At 39.9% G+C, this 20,870-nt stretch overlaps 1 protein-coding gene across 3 annotated transcripts in view; it reads right to left on the bottom strand.

Moving 5' to 3' along the window:
• MAPK14 (mitogen-activated protein kinase 14) overlaps nucleotides 1–20,870 on the bottom strand; it is a 74,290-nt gene that overhangs the window by 24,730 nt on the left and 28,690 nt on the right. For all 3 annotated transcript variants that reach the window (XM_061146538.1, XM_061146537.1, XM_061146535.1), the window contains exons 3-8: nucleotides 18,254–18,312; nucleotides 3,549–3,660; nucleotides 2,725–2,754; nucleotides 2,357–2,404; nucleotides 848–962; nucleotides 217–288 (exon numbers count right to left, since the gene is read on the bottom strand). In XM_061146538.1, coding sequence (XP_061002521.1) covers nucleotides 217–288; nucleotides 848–962; nucleotides 2,357–2,404; nucleotides 2,725–2,754; nucleotides 3,549–3,660; nucleotides 18,254–18,312 — 436 coding nt within the window. The remainder of the gene's footprint in view (nucleotides 1–216; nucleotides 289–847; nucleotides 963–2,356; nucleotides 2,405–2,724; nucleotides 2,755–3,548; nucleotides 3,661–18,253; nucleotides 18,313–20,870) is intronic.

Here is a 20,870-nt window from a genome sequence, read left to right as displayed (position 1 = left end):
TTAAAGGTTTTCCAGATTATGAGGAATTTTTCCAAATCATAAAAGTAAACTGAAGCCTCTTTCTTGGCACAGCAAGATACTCCGCAGGAGGGCAGATCTCACAATGGGCGACAGAAACAAGTAACTGAAAGTCCTTCCCAGAGGTAAAAGCGATACACTTCCACGGACACTACAATACAGACAATAAACAAGAACCCAAAACTTTTCAAAGGATACGGTCTGTACCAGGAAACAACGTTCTTCCAGTCAACAGCTCGGCCATTATGCATCCCACTGACCAAATATCAACTGGCAAAATTAAAGAGAAATAAAAGTATACACAAAGTCACTCTTACCAAACTTGGCTACAAATGGAACTACAGCTAGGGCTGAAATACTCTAATTAATATTTAAGGAATCTGAAGTTCAACACTCATACTCAACATTTTTACAGAAATAAATAAGCTAAAACCTTCACCACAATTAAAGGTCTTCACAGGTGGGCTAAGTCAAAACACAGTTACGGCAAGAGAAATAAGCCGTTCACAAAGGGGCAGAGGTTTCTTGCTGGTAGAAATGGTGGATTCTCCCAAGTAATATTGAGAATTAATATTATGAACCCAATGTCTTCGGGTAGAATATGAATATGAAAGAACATGTTCAAAATAAGTAAAAAGCCAATTAAATCACAGAGTCTGAAAAACCCTACTTTCTCTGAGCAACTGAAATATCCTCTTTTTGTAGACTTAAATGTTTCCTGAGGGAAGAAAAAGAATGTTTCCTTCTACTCCCCCATCTCCACTTCTGGGAACCCCAAATATACCTAACATGTATTAATAAGGCCCTAAGTAAGCAGTTCAAGGAGTACCTGTCTGGTTGTAATGCATCCAGTTCAGCATGATCTCAGGAGCCCTGTACCACCTGGTGGCCACATAGCCTGTCATTTCATCATCTGTATGTCGAGCCAGTCCGAAATCCAAGATCTAAGGGAGAGGACAGAAGCAGGCACTGAACAGTCCAAATCTCAAGGCTTGTAGAGCGGGAGGGAAAAAACTGTAGTGCAAATTAAAAAGCAAGAACAGCAAAGCATTTGCATAACATATTTCCTGGCCCATGCTTAGAATGCATGGGGAACACAGCAAGAACTTAAAAAAAAAAAAATGAAATTACAAAAAAAACAAAGCAAAAATGCCCTGCTTTTGCATTTACCCAAGAGCAATGAAAATATGTGTTCCACACAAACATGAATATTCATAGCAGGTTTACATAGCTCTGAACCGAAACTGAGGCACTTGTGCCTATCAGTTGTTTTGTTTACTTGTCAAGTTGTTTCTGACTTTTGCAATCCCATGGACTGTAGCCTGCCAGGCTCCTCAGTCCATGGTGTTTCCCAGATAAGGATACTGGAGAGGGTTGTCATTTCCTTCTCCAGGGGATCTTCCGACCCAGACCCAGGAATTGAACGCGTGTCTCCTGCACTGATAGGTGGGTTATTTATGGCTGAGTCACCAAGGAAGCCCTGTCTATAAATAGGTGATAGATAAACAAATTGTAGTATAGTCATAAAATGGATCTACTTGGCAACAAAAAGGAATAAACTACTGATATACACAATACAGATGGATCTCAATAATATTACACTAAGCAAAAGTCAGACACACACTGAAAAATATTGTATGATTCCACTCGTATAAAACTCCAGAAAAGACAAGTCTACGCTACAGTGTCAGAAAGCAGATCAGTGGTTGTCGGAAGTAGGGGTCGAGGGGTGGGGACTAGCTAGGAAGGGGCACAAGGAACTTTCTGGAGTGATGGACATGTTCTTTATCATAATTGTGTTGGTGGTTACAGAGCTATATAAATTTGTCATATGCACACTTAAAATGATGCATTTTATTGTAAATTTTGTTTCCAAAAAATTGAGTAAAATGAGAAATGAAACAAAGAAAAAAATTCCAGAGCTGCTTGCTCTTTATAGATTATCTCTTATTTGAATTATTTTGAAAGAGTGGGTTTCTGCCTTTTTTTTCCTCTTAGAAACTGATATAATCCCATAAGTACCTCAAAAGGACTGCTTTCTAGATATTCATACTAGAATTCTCCTTTTTTATCACTAGTATATTAAATTTCTAATTTAACTTCATTTTAGAATGAAAAGAAGATACCTGATACTACCTTCAATATCACTCAAACTAAAGCTTACTAAATTTCCAGTTTAAATTTCAAAGTCTAATGATATTCCTAAGGACAATACAATATAAATTTCCAGATAAAAAGTCATGGCTTTATAAACTCATTCCCTTTATAAATTTGCCTGGTTAGTCAAACATATAATTACAAAGTGAAACAAACAATTACTAATGTCACTTCATCCTACCTTCAGCTCACAGTCTTCATTCACAGCTAAATTACTAGGTTTTAGGTCCTAGGAAGCAAGAGAGGACAGGATCAACTTCATGATGCTTGGTAAATTCTCTCGCTAAAGGTAATGATGAAGAGCTAAACAGAAAAGACTTGATCCAGCTATAAACAATTTCCATTCTAGAGTCACTACCTAGTTCTAATTAGCCTTAAGTAGGTAAACAAAACAAAACAAAAAACCTATACATCCTCATTCTTTAATTAGTTTAAACCTAGAGTAAAGTTGCAATCAGTCAATATTTCAATGGCTAAAATGCTTAGACTAGGATCTTGCTAACCTCCCCACCCACCATCCCAATTATGTAATCAAAACACAATACCTACCCTGTGAATTATGTCGGCTGAATGTATATACTGCGAAAAAGCACACACACATACAAAAAATAATCAGTGAAAGAAAGTTATCTCCAATCTCCTATCATGTTATATGACATGTCTGAAGTACATTTTTACTTTTTTATGATTCAATAAGAAATGTTAGAATTAAGAGAAGAATTAGAAATCAGAACACGTAATTATCAGTAGTCTATAATCTTATCATAACTATGATTTCTATACCATTAACTCTATTCACAGAGCTGGAGTATAAGTAAAATAGAGCTTTCAACCTATTTTCTACTGGGTGCTCTAGAGCATAATAAAGACTCAAAGCTGCTAAATATTAAAGATGGTTTAATTTGAAAACATTGTTTATCTGCCCTTTCCACAGGGGCAGATAACCCCTTTGAGGATATTTTCCCCCCTTTTAACCCCCAAATTAACCCCTTTGAGGATATTTTCAAAGTTTCAACATGACACTGAACAGATATCAGATTACATCGAGAAATTATTATTATTGTTTAGCTGTAATAATGAAGAGTCCTTAACTCTCAGACATGCCTATATAGAAGTATCAAGGGGGTGGAATGATATGAGGTCTAGACTTGCCTTAAAATAATCCAGGGTTTAGGGGAATATGAAAGGGAACAAGATAGCTCTATGTTGGTAATTGTGGTTGCTGAGTAAACACAGGGGTTCATTATACTATGACTGTACTTGTGATTGTCGTATTTGAAATCTTCCGTAAGAAAAGTTTTGTTTGTTTTCCCTTAAGCCCTAAACAGGAGGGAGAGAGGAAGAATCTATTTCTCAAAGTTGTCAGTCCGTACCTTGAGACCTCTGAGGATCTGGTAGATGAGGAACTGAACGTGGTCATCCGTGAGCTTCTGGCATTTTACAATGTTGTTCAGATCTGCCCCCATGAGATGGGTCACCAGGTACCTAAAAATCAACGGAGAGTTAACACAATCATCCAGAACCCTAAGAAAGCTCTGATCTTCCTAAGACTATCAGAAGTCCACTCAATAAGTACCACAGTGACAGCTAAAAGCTTAGTAACGATTGATGCGGGGCTCATTTTCAGCATCACTATTCTAACTTTACTGCCTGTCGTCTATTTTTCTAAAAATTTTTATACTTGTTCCAACTTGCCATCTTTTCCTAGGTTCTCTAAAGGAGAGAGAAGAAAAAAAAAAAAAGCAGGGACTTCCGTGGTGGGGGGGCTTCCCTGGTGGCTCAGTTGGTAAAGAATCTGCCCGCAATGCAGGAGACCTGGGTTCGATCCCTGGGTTGGGAAGATCCCCTGGAGAAGGGCATGGCAAAGAGCACGGCAACCTACTCCAGTATTCTTGTCTGGAGAATACCACGGACAGAGGAGCCTGGCAGGCTACTGTCCACAGGGTCACAAAGAGTCAGACATGACTGAATGACTAACACTTTCACACTTTCTGTGGTGGTAGAGTGGATGAAAATCTGCCTGCCAATGCAGGGGACATGGGTTGGATCCTAGGCCCAGGAAGATCCCACATACTATGGGCAACTAAAGCCTATGAGCCGTAACTACCGGAGCCTGCGTGCCTAGAGCCTGCGCTCCATAGCAAGGGAAGCCACTACAACGAGAAGCTTGTGTATCACAATGAAGAACAGCACCTGCTCACAAGTAGAGAAAGTCCTAATGTAGCAACAAAGGCCCAGTGCAACCAAAAATAAAAGTAACTATTAAAGAAAAAAAAGAAAAGATGGAGATTAGAATGACATATGTGTTTCCATCAGTTTTCTTAAAAACAGTATTACTGCATGAGAAATGTACACTATAACTAAGTGCATGGCCATATTTTTAAATCCACTGTTACATTTTCCACCTCATATTGCATGGTCTAAAATAGGAGTATCTTCAAATAAACTTATTTACAAAACAGAAACAGACTCACAGACATGGAAAATAAACTTATGATTACCAAAGGCAGGGGGGAGGGATAAATTAGGAGTTTTGGGATGAGCAGATACAAACTACTATATATATCTGAATCACTTTGCTAATACCAGAAACTAACACAACATTGTAAATCAACTATACTTTGGTTAAAATAAAATAAAAGTATCTTTAAATTTTCAGATTATAACCCTCCTTTTTTAGGAATGACTGGAAAAAGGATGCTGGCCACTGACAATATTCCTGCACTTACTTTTAATGAAATATGTTATCTACAAGTTAAGTCAGGCATTCTAGAACTTCTCACAGGTGAGGCGCTGGGTATTTTTCATCCTGTCCTCACATCACAGGATTAGGGAATGATCCCATTCAAGTCCAACAGGTTTACCACAGATATTCTCGATGCAATGTCCTACCCACTCATTACTGTATCACACTGCTATGGGAACATAAAAATCACAGTCAGTACTAAACAAGCGGAATTTTTAAAAATTAGGTTAGGTTTTATCTACTAGGAGAATCATTACCCATTCCTGAGGCAGAATGTATATCAGCTGAGCTATTAAAAAAGAGGTTGACTTCTCTTCAATTACTATTTTTTAAAATATATTATTTTTGTTTGTTTGTTTTAGGCCACCACATGGTTTACAGGATCTTAGTTCCCCAGCCAAGGATTGAACCCAGGGCCTTGGTAATGGAAGTGTGGATTCCTAACCACTGGATTGCCAGCGAATTCCATTTTTATTTTTGATCAATTTGGATGAAAAGAAACCAAGCCAGCAATTTAAATATACTATTACTGTCTTATATAGCTATATATGTGTATGACCTATCTTTACACACACACACATACCCCCCACTATATTTATTACTTTCTTTCCTCAAACAAGAATTAATTTTCTTTTTTCTGTTTCTTAATTTCACTGTTTGCTATTATGGTCAGTTCACAATTTCATAAAGAACAACAGAACTTAGCATAGATGTAACCTTAAGTAAGATTTTAGCACTTCACACACATATATATATTTTAAAGATTTTTCATTATTTATTTATTGTATTTGTGGCTACACTGGGTCTTTGTTGCTGTGCATGGGCTTTCTCTGGCTGCAGCGAGCGAGGGCTACCCTCTTTGGTTGGGTGTGCAGGCTTCTCACTGTGGTGGCTTCTCTTGCTGCAGAACGTGGCCCTAGAGTACAAATGCAGTAGTCGTGGTGCACAGGCTTAGCTGCTCCATGGCATGCGGAAGCTTCCAGACCAGGGATTGAACCCATGTCCCCTGCAATGCAAGGCAGATTCTTAACCACTGGACCACCAGGGAAGTCCAGCACTTCATATTTTTACAGCTTGCATGTTTGTTTATATTGCCTTGAGGAAAGATAACTCTAAATGTCATTTAAACTATGCTGGATGTTTTGAAATGTTTTCATAAAGGTTGTTCTGACTTAAGAGATGTTCCAAGCTCAACATAACATAACCAAAGGCATTAGTGCTTATTCCATGCCAACTACTATTTATTATGCCTGTGTCTCATACACTCTTCCCAACAACTCCGTAAGTTTCATTAGTATTACCATTTTGCAGAGGAAGAAACAGACAAAACAAGTATATATTATCTGTTCAAGGTTAAAAGAGTGGTCATGTCAGGGGCTGAATCCAAAACTGTTTGATCTCAAAGACCATGATCTTATATCACAGCCCATACAGCCTTCAAGTTTTTTTAGATGACACAAAATTTAAGTCAAGAGAATGACTTAAGTTTTACAAATACTATAATATTCCATCCTAATCAGTCACTGTATTTTTAACCCCAAATTGATACACAATCCAGTGAATATGAGAACACTGTGAAAAACTGGTTAATACTGTGGAATCAAGACTTCTCTCAGAAAATCTGGATAATAGTTGCCATACCCATAATAAAAATTTGCAAAGCTCAGGTTAAGGAAAAGGGAATCTAACTTTTGTTTAATAAGACTGTTTTGCAAATAATTACATTTTATGACACTGAATAGTGAGAGGGTTATTCTTTCAGGTTTCAAAAATATTTTATTTTTGAGGAGAAAAGGTAAACAAAAGAAACACTGTTCTATGTGATTCTAACTAGAATCTACCTTAATTTGTCTTGAAATAAAACCTAAAGATCTTAAGTCTCTAATGGCAGTGCTAGTTCAGAAAGGTGTTAAGCAGTATTACCAAAGCAAACATAGTAATTTTAAGTCTAAGTATTGTGTTTAAATAGTTACCAACAACTCAAGAAATTCTATACAGTCAGAAGACCACTGACTGCACAGCCTGAGAGAGAGTATGCTTTTGGTTGGAATATTCCACCACTATGTAATTCCCTTTAAATGCCCTCCCATCAGAGACCGCATCCATTTTATCACTAAAATTTCCAGACAGCGAGACTGTCAAGACATTATGTAAGTACATAAGGTTAATCAGTCTATACAGTAATAATTGTCAAACATTGCTGCTAGGCTCCAGTCAAACCAACTGGACCACATTATTCATGGCAGACCTGTCTGGCAGGAACTAACCTAATCACTACACGTTGTTTCCACGAAGCCCAGAAGACCAATCCAAGACAACCAATTGTCAAATTCCAACTCATCACATACAGAAAGGTTTTCGAAATAAATTTTCCAACAGTGGACAAAAGCAAGTGTCATGAAAAGTTACCGAATGCTTACGGAAGACACGTCAACTTTTAAAAGTAGTGAACAAGGGAGTGGGAGGAAAATATAGGTAGGCACATTTTAAATAAGTCAATCCCAAAGGAGCATTAATAGATGCCACATAATTTCTACAGTATTAGTCCCTGGGAAGCAAATTTAATTACATTTTAGTCAAGACATGCCTCTTATTGTTGGTGTTCATGCATGCGTGCATGCTAAGTGGCTTCAGTCATGTCTGACTCTTTGCGACCCTATGAACTGTAGCCCACCAGGCTCCTCTGTCCGTGGGGATTTTCCAGGCAGAATGCTGGAGTGGGTTGCCATGCCTTCCTTCAGGGGATCTTCCCAACCCAGGGATCAAACCTGTATCTCTTACATCTCCAGCACTGGCAGGCAAGCGCCACCTGGGAAGCCCTATCGGTGTTCATACACTTCCAATAATTAAAACCGACCAACAGCTGGAAAGCTATTTAGTTCCCCTCCACATTTAAAAAGGAATTAAGTAAGTAGGACTTTTATTAGACTGAAGGCTGAAAATATGATTTCACAGCCTGATGATACAAATTCTGTTTGCCACTTTTCTTGGGAAGATGGTCTCCTTTAAACTTAAAACTATAAAAAGCATAAATGATCATTTCTCAAAGTAAAATGTATTGTAACAAAAAGGCAGAACTCTACAATACGTGGTTTCCGGTACTCTCTAGACAGCACCCCTTTCAGAGCGTCGTTTACTAATCACTTCTTGGAAAACAGACAACTGTCAAGACTCCTGCCCTGCTGCCCCCACTTCCCGGCCTTTAACGCATAATACAATCAGAAAGAACCTATGTAGAAAAAAATCTATAGTTTGGCATTTCTACTTCTGTCAGCCCTATTTGTCAAAGAAATTATCAGAAAGGGAAAGCAGCATATCCATATTAAAACAAAGTATTTAAAATAATCACAAGGATTGACAAGTTGTAATGACATGCTTCTGAAATACATCCAATGATTCTTCGGTGAAAGCAGCAGATAGAGTGATTCTATAAAAATGAAAAATAGATCTCACTCTTCTCAAAAGGCTTCTCTTGCACTTAAAGACAAAATTCCTTTCAGCAGCAGATAAACCCACACATGAACCAGGATCGTGTCCCCAATCATCCTTCTCCTTTCTTCATCTGCTTCTCTCCCCTGCTCTCACTTAGCTCCACACTGGCCTCCTCACTCCAGCCGTGCAGGTCCCCTTGCTGCAACTCCAATACAGCATGCAGTCTTCTGCCTCAGGACCTCTGCACTGGCTCTTCCCTCTGCCTGGAGTGCTCTTCTCCCACACATATACAAGTCTAATCTTTGTATTTCTTCAAATTTTTCCCTAAAATTCACCTACTCAATGAGGTCTATCCTTCAGTTCAGTTCAGTCGCTCAGTCATGTCTGACTCTGTGACCCCATGAATTGCAGCACGCCAGGCCTCCCTGTCCATCACCAACTCCCGGAGTTTACTCAAACTCATGTCCATCGAGTCAGTGATGCCATCCAGCCATCTCATCCTCTGTTGTCCCCTTCTCCTCCTGCCCCCAACCCCTCCCAGCATCAGGGTCTTTTCTAATGAGTCAACTCTTCGCATCAGGTGGCCAAAGTTCTGGAGTTTCAGGTTTAGCATCAATCCTTCCAATGAACACCCAGGACTGATCTCCTTTAGGATGGACTGGTTGGATCTCCTTGCAGTCCAAGGGACTCTCAAGAGTCTTCTCCAACACCACAGTTCAAAAACATCAATTTTTGGGCACTCACCTTTCTTCACAGTCCAACTCTCACATCCATACATGACCACTGGAAAAACCATAGCCTTGACTAGACGGACCTTTGTGGACAAAGTAATGTCTCTGCTTTTTAATATGCTATCTAGGTTGGTCATAACTTTCCTTCCAAGGAGTAAGCATCTTTTTATTTCATGGCTGCAGTCACTATCTGCAGTGATTCTGGAGTCCCAAAATAGTCTTGACACTGTTTCCCCATCTATTTCCCATGAGGTGATGGGACGAGATGCCATGATCTTAGTTTTCTGAATGTTGAGCTTTAAGCCACCTTTTTCACTCTCCTCTTTCACTTTCATCAAGAGGTTTTTAGTTCCTCTTCACTTTCTGCCATAAGGGTGGTGTCATCTGCATATCTGAGGTTATTGATATTTCTCCCAGCAATCTTGATTCCAGCTTGTGCTTCTTCCAGCCCAGCATTTCTCATGATGTACTCTGCATATAAGTTAAATACGACGGGTGACAATATACAGCCTTGACTGTATTGTACTGTATTGTACTCCTTTTCCTATTTGGAGCCAGTCTGTTGGTCCATATCCAGTTCTAACTGTTGCTTCCTGACCTGCATATAGGTTTCTCAAGAGGCAGGTCAGGTGGTCTGGCATTCCCATCTCTTTCAGAATTTTCCACAGTTTATTGTGATCCACACAGTGAAAGGCTTTGGCATAGTCAATAAAGCAGAAATAGATGTTTTTCTGGAACTCTCTTGCTTTTTCGATGATTCAGCAGATGTTGGCAACTTGATCTCTGGTTTCTCTGCCTTTTCTAAAACCAGCTTGAACATCTGGAAGTTCACGGTTCATGTATTGCTGAAGCCTGGCTTAGAGAATTTTGAGCATTACTTCACTAGCGTGTGAGATGAGTGCAATTGTGCGGTAGTTTGAGCATTCTTTGGCATTGCCTTTCTTTGGGATTGGAATGAAAACGGACCTTTTCCAGTACTGTGGCCACTGCTGAGTTTTCCAAATTTGCTGGCATATTGAGTGCAGCACTTTCACAGCATCATCTTTCAGGATTTGAAATAGCTCAACCAGAATTCCATCACCTCCACTAGCTTTGTTCGTAGTGATGCTTTCTAAGGCCCACTTGACTTCACATTCCAGGAAGTCTGGCTCTAGGTGAGCGATCATACCATCGCTCACACCACAGAAGCTGAAGTTGAATGGTTCTATGAAGACCTACAAGACCTTTTAGAACTAACACCCTAAAAAGATGTCCTTTTCATTACAGGGGACTGGAATGCAAAAGCAGGAAGTCAAGAAGCACCTGGAGTTAACAGGCAAATTTGGCCTTGGGGTACGGAATGAAGCAGGGCAAAGGCTAATAGAGTTTTGCCAAGAGAACGCACTGGTCATAGCAAACACCTTCTTCCAACAACACAAGAGAAGACTCTACACATGGACATCACCAGACGGTCAACACCAAAATCAGATCAATTATATTCTTTGCAGCCAAAGATGGAGAAGCTCTATACAAGTCAGCAAAAACAAGACCAGGAGCTGACTATGGCTCAGATCACGAACTCCTTATTGCCAAATTCAGACTTAAATTGAAGAAAGTAGGGAAAACCACTAGACCATTCAGGTATGACCTAAATCAAATCCCTTCTGCCTATCCAGTGGAAGTAAGAAATTGATTTAAGGGACTAGATCTGATAGACAGAGATGAAATATGGATGGAGGTTCGTGACACTGTACAGGAGACAGAGATCAAGACCATCCCCATGGAAAAGAAATACAAAAAGGTAAAATAGTCTATCCTTACCATCTCTCCCCCTGCCCTCACACGCCCAATAATTTCTCTTCCCTGTTCCACATTTCTTCTTGTCCAAAGCATTATTGCCTGCTAAATGCTATCTAATTTCCTCTTTTACATGCTCATTGCTTATTGCTATCTATGTGTACAATGTTCAAGGAGGACAGGGCTCTTTTTTGTTTCTGTAGTATCTAAAGTACTTAAAAACTGTCTAGCAGATATCAGGCACTCAATTACAACTGAACTGAATTGAATGACCCAGAACAACTCATATAGCATTACTAGTAAGACCAGGCAAGGGCATATCTTATTGAGATACTCACGCCAAAGATCTTATCTGGTAAACAGACCAGACTGTTCTAACGTAAGGGGTAAAAGCACCAGCAGCCAGGTAGGCAGCTTAGCCAGTTTATTTCACAACAAACTACTCTCATTTGAAATGGAGATTACTGAAAAGGTGCCCCCTACATTACCTACAACAAACAAATCACACTTGAAAGGTTACCATAAGGTCTATATTCCAGGATAAAACAAAGAAGTTAGTCAACAGAGAATGCACTGGGCATGCAGACAACTAGATTGCCAGCGAGTCATAAACTAGAAAGCACAGGGTTATTCATTCATGCAACTGCTCCCTCAACAAAGCCTTCCTGTCAAGAGCTGGGAGTGCAACCGTGGAAAAGATACGGAGTTGAGGTGGGGGAGGCACACACACCACGTAACAGTGCCTGATCAGAGCTACAAAGGCACATCAAGGAGCTGGAGCGCAGGAGGCTACAGCCCAGGGCTCTGAGGCCATCATAGGGAAGGCTTTCCTGGGGGTCTCAGACTAAAAGCCAGACCTTGAAGCTGCCCTACCTTTTTACGACAGCTAATCTGAGAAAAAGAGGGCATCTTACTGATTGTATCAGACAAAAACGGAATGGTATTTTCTTAAAGGATGTATATTTGTTTAGATTTCAAAGGTGAGTCTGTGACAACACCTACACGCTTTACCAACTCTCTATGCTCATTTTAGCAGACCTCTCTGATAAGGAAATAAACTTCAAATATAACTGTCAATACAGATAACTCATTCATCTTTCTCCCAGATTGTTTCTGTTCCTGTATTACCTATCTTGAGCACTCAACCTATTTTCAAAGAATAAGTATTTCTGTAAGTTCAAGCCACTGGGCTAGGAATTTCTTTAAGTGATGGAGGAAAGCACTATTTCCAAGCAGATAATGCCAATTAGTCTAATTAGGAAAACAACTCTCTGCTACACACATATACACAAATACAAAATCAGAATTTAGTAACACAATTTTTATCCAAGTACAAAAGAAAAATTATGGGTTATCTACTCCTTTAATTGTCTCCATTTCACAGAAATCTCTTTTTTCTGTATAATTTATACATTTCCTTCTTTGACTATCTGGAATATATTTCAACCTCTACACCCAATCCTTACTCATCTATTTCTTCAAATACAGTTATTACCTTCTTTAGAGGTTTTCCTCTACTAAGGTTCTCTCCTAGTCTGAGATCACTTAATACTCTGTACACTGCTATGACATGGCCAATTTGACTTTGATCTTTAAGTTGTTTTAAGTAAGCATTTATGCTTCATTTTATTAATGAGACCATATGCAACTGAAGGCCTTTAGTTTTGACATTGTGTCTATTCAAGAAGGGTCAGCAAACATCCAAATAATAGAGCTCCGGGTCAATAAAAATGCGGTTAGAAATAGAGCCAAAAAGAATTAAGATATGTACAATTTTATTTGTGGTATTATATAATTCAGTTCATCTCTCTCAACTTCTGAAAATGTGTAACTACTAAAGACTCAACAAGAAAGAAAATAAACTCCCTGCTCTAATAATAGAGCTTGCAAGCTAGAGGGAGCAGACAGACAGTAACAAATACATGATGATAAAATCTGCTAAGAACAAAGTAGCATAAGGAGTAGGCCCCGACAGTGCAATATTTCAGCTAAGACGGTGAGGGGGAAAAAAGCTTCTGATGAAATGACCTTTCACAGGCTTGAAGGAAATGAAGGAGCCAGTCATGTGGATATGTGGGGAGAATGTTTGAAGTCAACATTAGAAACCCGGGCAAAGGTCCTACTGAGAACGTGGACGTCTGTATTCAGGGAAGAACAGAGAAGCCAGAGTGGCTGGAATGGAGAGAGTGAGTGGGGAAAGTACTGGATGAGGTCAGAGAGTGTACAGGAGCAAAAATCATGCAGGATCTTTCAGAACTACCGCACTGTATTTTGTTTGGTCATTTAAATTGTTCTTCTCTCCAATTAACAAGAGTCTCAATCTATCATTAAGGATCATGTTTGTTTGCTACATTCTCCATAGAATGAGTACTTAAATATAAATCTAAAAACAAATCTAAAAACGTCCTTTACCTATTCAGTACAATCAGCAACTTTTACACTGATATAAAAGGCTACACCTAGTGGTTGAGCAATCATTTTCAGTTAGTGGAAGGCTAAATAAACTAGGTAATTATCTGTCCATTGGCTTTCACTAAAACAATGGCTGCTGACTGACCCTGTTACAGGTCTTCTGCTCAATCACAGTAGAATCTAAAATCTCACTTCCACACCTCTTTTCACGAACCAAGCAGAGATAAGGAACTGTAACAAGAGGGGTAAACAAACCCTGGATGGGAAGTTGTAAAACGAGGGGGAAAATGGCAGAAAAGAGTAGGCAAAGACTGTTTTTTACCTAACCCTTGAGTTGTTTACACTAAGAGTCCAAAACTCTTCATTGTCTAGTAAACTTTTTTAGTATATGTGCTGCCGAAGCGAGCACATTGTCTAGTAAACTTGATCACAGAACCACTACAGTTAAGAAGAGGCAATGTCATTGCAGCACAAAGTTGCAGCTGACTCTATGGGTTACATTCTAATACTGGCTATTTCAAGATTCTGGATTTCTACTGGCAAGTAAATATTTGCAGAATGCATAAGGCATATACAGGGCTTCCCTTGTGACTCAGACGGTAAACAGTCTGCCCGTGATGCGGGATACCCGAGTTTGATCTCTGGGTCAGAAAGATCCCCTGGAGAAAGAAATGGCAACCCACTCCAGTATTCTTGCCTGGAAAATCCCATGGATGGAGGAGCCTGGTGGGCTACATGGGGTCATAAAGAGTCAGACACAACTGAGTGACTTCACTAAGGTATATACATGCCACCTCCTGCCAAATATTACCATCAAGAAGCAAACAGAAATGTCCAAATGATATCTAGTCATTAAAAATATCTAGCTATATCTTATAAAATTTTGTGATCTGTACAACCACATCACATGGCAGTCAAGAACAACTTGGAGTACTCATCTTTTAATGCCACATTTTCCAAACACCAGGTCTATCTATCAGATTCAGTAACTGAACATTGTTTCTAACGATCAAAACTCACTACCTGTTTATTATTCCTTTCTCAAAAGTATAGTCTTACAAATGAAAGTACGTAGGGTGCCTAAAATTAACTAGAAATTTAAAATTCAGTAAAAAGTTGAAGTGTATGATAAATGAAAAGTGCTGACTGAAATGTAAAGGGACAGATACACACAAGACATGATTTAAAGCCAACTATAAATATGCAAAATTGAGATTTTAATTAGCACAGAAAATTCTTTTTCAAAATCACTATCTGCTCTAAACACGGCAGCCTGCAGAATCATTTGAGCCTTCAGCCTGTTTGATTTGGCCAGAACACTGGGTCTTTGTTTATGCTATTTAATGTGTATTTGAACGCGTTTAGGAAATGCAGGTATTGTGTTGCCAAACACCGAGCCCAGGTTAGGCCAGCTTTCTAAAAGTACTTAAATTTGCACACTCTGCAACTGTCAGTGAAGATGTTTGACCTCTTGTGCAAATTCCGAAACGACTTTGGCAAAACCTGAAATAACCCCAGTCTTAAAAAAGCACTAATTTTCTTCTCAGTGATACATACATCATAAAAAGGTAACAATGAAACATTTCCCAAAAGACATCCCTTAGGTTCATCATTATATTTTCAGAGATTCTCTGAGATTGAAAACACTTCAGAAGAGAACCACCCCAATTTTCATCATTTTACACCGACATTAACTGGGACCCAGAGAGGCAAAGTGACTTGTCCAAGGTCTTATAGCCAACTTGTTAGGTAGTTAGAATAGGGAAAAGGAGTCCAAAATGGCAGTGGCTAAAAGACAAGGAAGGGGAAAAGCCCGTGAAAATAGAACAGAGGAAGGTCAAAGGAAGGTCCGAGGACCGAGGACCGGAGTGAGGACTTCAGGTAGAACAGCGCTCCTGCCTAAGCCCAATTTGCATAGGACAGACCTGGGGGAAGAAAAGAGCATATAAAAAGAGGAGCCAAAGGGTTCTCCCTCTCTCCCTCTCTCTCCCTCCCCCACGAGTGCATACGCTCTGTCTGTCTGTCTGTCTGTCTCTCTCCCCCCCACACGATGTGGTACTCTCCTCTTCGCGTCTTTGGATCGACGTGCCCTCATGCCTTGAAGATGGATTTTCCTGCTCTTATCTAAATAAAATAGAGCTGTAACACTGAGCCGTAACACTGATTTATTTAAGAGCTATAACCCAGTCTGTCCAAGAGCTGTGACGCGCTGAGGGGGCTGTAATGTACGTCACTCCAAATCTTTGTTGTGACGAGACAAAGAACCGAGGAGCATACACTCGCCTGACATCTGTGGTGCCGTACAAACTGAGTAACGGGTTCCCAAAGTGTCTTTAACTTATTTCCCCTAACAAGATTTTGACTCATCAGGGAAAAGACCAGTGTTTCTGATTATCCTGAGCCCTGTTCTAACACTCTGCTCAGCAAGTATTCAACACAGTACTGAGATTTGCTCCCAGCAGGCGAACTAAGATCTTGTTTATAAAGAATCATGACCCAAATCACACAGTGTTGTATTTCAGTTATATCTCAATAAAGCTGGAAATTAGTAAGTAAATAGAACCTAGCTACTGTTAAGTAGAAAGAATCGATTCCTGCTTGGTATTTGTTGAATGAATGAAGAAATAAATGCAACTTCTGTTCAATGGGTATGCTTGTAGTCAATGGGCCTTCAAATGGATAAAAGAGCCAACAGGCCCTACAATGGATAAAACTTAACCTCTTAAAGACAAAAGCCTTATATGCCTGTTGACATAGGAAAACAGGCTCATAATCCAATTTCGTATGCCTGAGAGAGGCAAAATACAGCATTAGCCCAGGTCAACAAATCAATTCCTTTCTTTAAAAAAAAAAAAAAAAAAAATTCAATCCTCATTGCACCTAACATTTTGAGCTAGAATTCAATCCTGATTCAAATGTTTTCCAAGTATATTATTAATACTTTAGCAATTTTTCCACAGGTAGAATATAAAAAAGCATCATTCCTAGGGCAGTGAGAACACACTGTAACATATCCGAATGGTATGACTTTATATATTTGTTTATATCCATAGAATGTACAATACTAAGAGTGACTCCTACAATAAACTATGAACTCTGGGTAATTATGACGTGTCAAACAGCTTCATTCTTGGTAAAAAAAATATATATACATATACCATTCTTGTTGAGTGATGTTGATAATGGGGAAAGCTCTCAATTTTGTTGTAAACCTAAAGCTGCTCTAAAAAATTAATTCCTCAAAAAAGTAAAAATTAATTAATGTTTAAAAAAAAAAAAAAGCAGCACTGCAATACTCTCTTTTCCAAGCACAGTCTACAGCAGGACTCAACAACCTGCAACAGCCGTGTCCCTGCCTGGGTAGCACCCAGTAAGGCGGCTTTGGAGGCCTCCGTAGTGATGTCAAGCAGGGCTGAGGAAGCACAGATGTTCTTGGTTATTACCTCCTACCCCTCCCTTTGCTTGGGTCTCAAACTCTCATCAGCAGGATCCAGGCTCATGGGGGTGGGAGTTCTCGCACTCAGACCGGACTCCCCTTTCCTCATCGTCTACTCTCAGGCATATCACATTCCAACTAACCTCAAGTGGTGGGAAATTTTTTGTTACCTTTCCTCCTTCTCTTTCTAATTAATATTCTACATTTCTTTTCCCCTTTCATTAGACAGAACACACAAGCTCAAACATAGTTTATCTCCCCCACCCACCAAGCTTGCTCTCTGGGAAATGGGCACTTGGCCTAGGCTAAGGGAAGGAGAAACTGAACTCAGGATGGGTGGAGTTAAGTTCATCCTTGGCGTCAATAGAGAGTAGAGGCTGTGAAGGGCAGCCAGGACCTGCAATTTCTCACCACAGTCATCCTTTCCAGTAATACCAAAATTTCAATAGGACAAAAAGGGATCGGGTAGAGAGGGAGGTGGGAGGGGGGATAGGGATGGGGAATACATGTAACTCCATGGCTGATTCATGTCAATGTATGACAAAACCCACTACAATATTGTAAAGTAATTAGCCTCCAACTAATAAAAATAAATGAAAAAAAAAAAAAAAATGTGTTAACTCTCTGAACTCAAGGTGCTCCTTCTCTCTTATGGTATAGCATATCTGTGAACTGGGGACCAGAGGGAGGTATGCTAATTCAGATTTCGGAAAAGGAACAATAGAGAACTCACACAGGCGGAACTCCCACAACACCTTCTGGACTCTACCTTGCACACACACATGTGCATCTTGGGCATGTGAGGACATTACTGCCCCAGGTGAGGGCACTCTTCACAGTGGAGTCAGGAGGCAGTAATAAATGCTCTCCATCTGAGCTGCGTTCCATACAACTTTCTACAAGACCTTGGTAATTTTCACCCCAGGTGCTCACAATGGTGACCAACTTAATAACGTATCCTCATAGCAGCTTTCTCTCCCTCCCTGTTTCATTTTCCCTAGACCCTGACTACTGGTTCCTGAGAATCTCAGGCCCTGCTTTCCAGGTGTCCCAGGGTAAAACAGTGGAGATGGTCACAAAACTGGGACAATCAGCACTATCTCTCAGCTGTCTGAACTTGTCCCTGAGCAGAAATCCAGTGCCTCAAAGGTCAGCCTGTACTTCCCAAAGGATAAAAGAAATGGAAGAAAGGATATGGAACCGGGCTCTACTACATTTCCCGATGTAAACATGTCCTTTTAAAAGCTAGGACAGGCGATTTGAGAATAAAAATCACGCTCAAAACTCCCTATACTCTTCTCCATGGAACTCTTGCCAGGACCCACCACTGTCTCTCCAAATAGGGCACAACGTGCCTGAGATGATGAAAATACGAATATATATCACCCAAATACACTCTTCTGTATCCATCCCCCATCCCCCAGAAGAGTTGGGTGACAGGAATAAAGAATCTAAATCTAATACTGCAAAGAGGTTCAGGAGTAAAGATGGCCTGGTAATCTTCAAACTCTAGCTGAGGAAGGCAAACACGAAAGATTTACTCACACATCATTGAATTCCTCCAGAGACCTTGCAGGTGTGAAAACATCCAACAGACCAATCACCTGTAACAAAACATAAAAATCAAACAGTAAATACATATTGAACTTATCCATGAGGCCTCAGTCATTTTAACAGGAAATAATTCCTATTAAATCCTGCTCCTAGTTCAATAACGTCACATCCTCATATACTTAATGACTCCAATTCATTTTTTACCCAAATTACGCTTTTGCTTCTTACTTGTCAAACATCACTTTTCATAATAAACCATTAAAATCTTCATGTCTTTAGAATTTAGTCACATGCAGCCATTAGTTTATCAGGAAGCAAAAAGATTTAGGACTCAACTCACACATGCACTAATAATTTAACGATTAACAGAAAAAAGATGTGCTTTTACAGTTGTTGCTATAGTATCATTTTTCCTTTTAAAATGTTATTATTCAATAAAAATTACCATATAATCTTCAACACTGACATTTTAAAGCTCCAATATATCCTCTCAGTATATTCTTGGTACTATTCTTATAACATTCTTAAGATCATTTTTTTATTTTTTAAAAATTTATTTATTGGGACTTCCCTGATGGTCCAGTGGTTAAGAATTTGCCTTCCAGTGCAGGGGACTTGGGTTTGCTCCCTCGTTGGGGAACTAAGATCCCATGTGCTGTGGGGCAACTGAGCCCTGGAGCCACAACAAAAGATCCCGCATGCCTCAGTGAAGATCCTGCCTCAACTAAGGCCCAATGCAGCCAAATAAATATATATTTTTAAAATTTATTTATTTATTATGGCTGCACTGGGTCTTCATTACTGCGGGTGGGCTTTCTCCAGTTGCAGCAAGCAGGGGCTACACTTTGTGCCAGTACCTGGGCTTCTCACTGCAGTGGTTTCTCCTGTTGCAGAGCAACAAGAAGCCCTTGAGCTCTCAGACTGCAGCAGCTGTGGCCCGCGGGCTACAGATCGAGGACCCAGTAGTTGCGACGCACGGGCGTAGTTGTCTCACAGCATGTGGAATCTTCCCCCATCAGGGATGAAACCCATGTCCTCTGCATTAGCAGGCAGATTCTTAACTACTGGACCACTAGGAGAAGTCCCAAGGTAACTCCCTTAATCAGTATCAGGTATTTAGATCAGACTATAAAAACCGAAGGAAAAAAAAAAGCTAACCTTACACAAAGATAAAACAAAGAGCTACTTAATACTCAGTAACCTACTGTCTTTGAGCAGTTTTTCTGGTCATGGATTTATGCTGATTTGAATCTGCTGGAGAAGGAATAGGCTACCCACCCCAGTATTCTTGGGCTTCCCTGGTAGCTTAGCAGGTAAAAGAATCCGCCTGCAATGCAGGAGACCTGGGTTCGATCCCTGGGTTGGGAAGATCCCCTGGAGAAGGGAATGGCTACCCACTCCAGTATTCTGGCCTGGAGAATTCCATGGACTATATAGTCCATGGGGTCTCAGGGTCGGACACGACTGAGTGCCTTTCACTCATTCAATCCACATTTACCATACCCCTCTTCCTCCGTTCCTCCTGAAACCCAGACGACTCATTTCTACAAAGCTAGGCACTAAGAAGGCAAGCAAGACACATAATTCTTGTGTAATATGCCCAGCAAGATTTAAGAGTATCTGGAAGTGAAACATACAAAAGCTAAGTGGCCTTCATGAAAACTGACCCATAACTGCAGACTTCAGCATGCTGCTCTAACCAACCAACCTAAATAAACAGCTCTAAAAGTAAAATATACTAACACTCGAAATATTATCATGAAAAAGAGCACTTCTAATCAGAAAGTTATGCCATTCAACCAAATACCAATTTTTAAAACCAGTTTCTATTACAGGCTGAACCCAAAAGAGAAACAAACTAAAAAAAGGCCCTGGAAAGTTTTGCATCTTTTTCCAAAGCAAAGATAGTTATCAATCATCTTCTTATTCAGACAACCAGACATAAGAAAACCAAAATTATCTACAATAGTACTATCCATTATCACTAACACTAATATTTTGAGATACTTCGATTTTTCTGATGTACATAAATTAACCTGGAGTAATACTATGTATACTTTTATATCCTTCCTTGTGACTTAACATATGACTATTCTCATGTCCTCAATTGTTTTTCAATTGGGTTTCCCTGGTGACTCAGTGATAAAGAATCTACCTGCCAATGCCAGAAACATGGGTTTGATCCCTGATCCAGCAAGATCCCACATACCATGGAACAACTAAAACCATCAATTGTTCAATACTCAGCTGTCTTTATGGTCCAACTCTCACACTCGTTGTAGGCTTTCCTGGTGGTTCAGTGGTAAAGAATCCGACCTCCTATGCAGGAGATGCAGGTTCGATTCCTGGGTCAGGAAGATCCCCTGGAGAAGGAAACAGCAACCCACTCCAGTATTCTTTCCCAGGAAATCCCATGGACAGAGTAGCCTGATGGGCTGTGGTCTACAGGGTTGCAAAAGAGTCAGACACAACTTAGCACCTAGACTCACACCCTTACATGACTACGGGAAAAATCATAGCTTTGACGATACAAACCTTTGTCTGCAAAGTTATGTCTCTGCTTTTTAATATGCTGTCTAGGTTTGTCTAATGAACAAGTGTCTTTTAA

Source organism: Dama dama, chromosome 7 (genome assembly GCF_033118175.1).
Source record: "Dama dama isolate Ldn47 chromosome 7, ASM3311817v1, whole genome shotgun sequence".
In the NCBI taxonomy this organism is placed as follows: Eukaryota; Metazoa; Chordata; class Mammalia; order Artiodactyla; family Cervidae; genus Dama; species Dama dama.
This window is presented reverse-complemented; position numbering and strand designations above follow the sequence as displayed.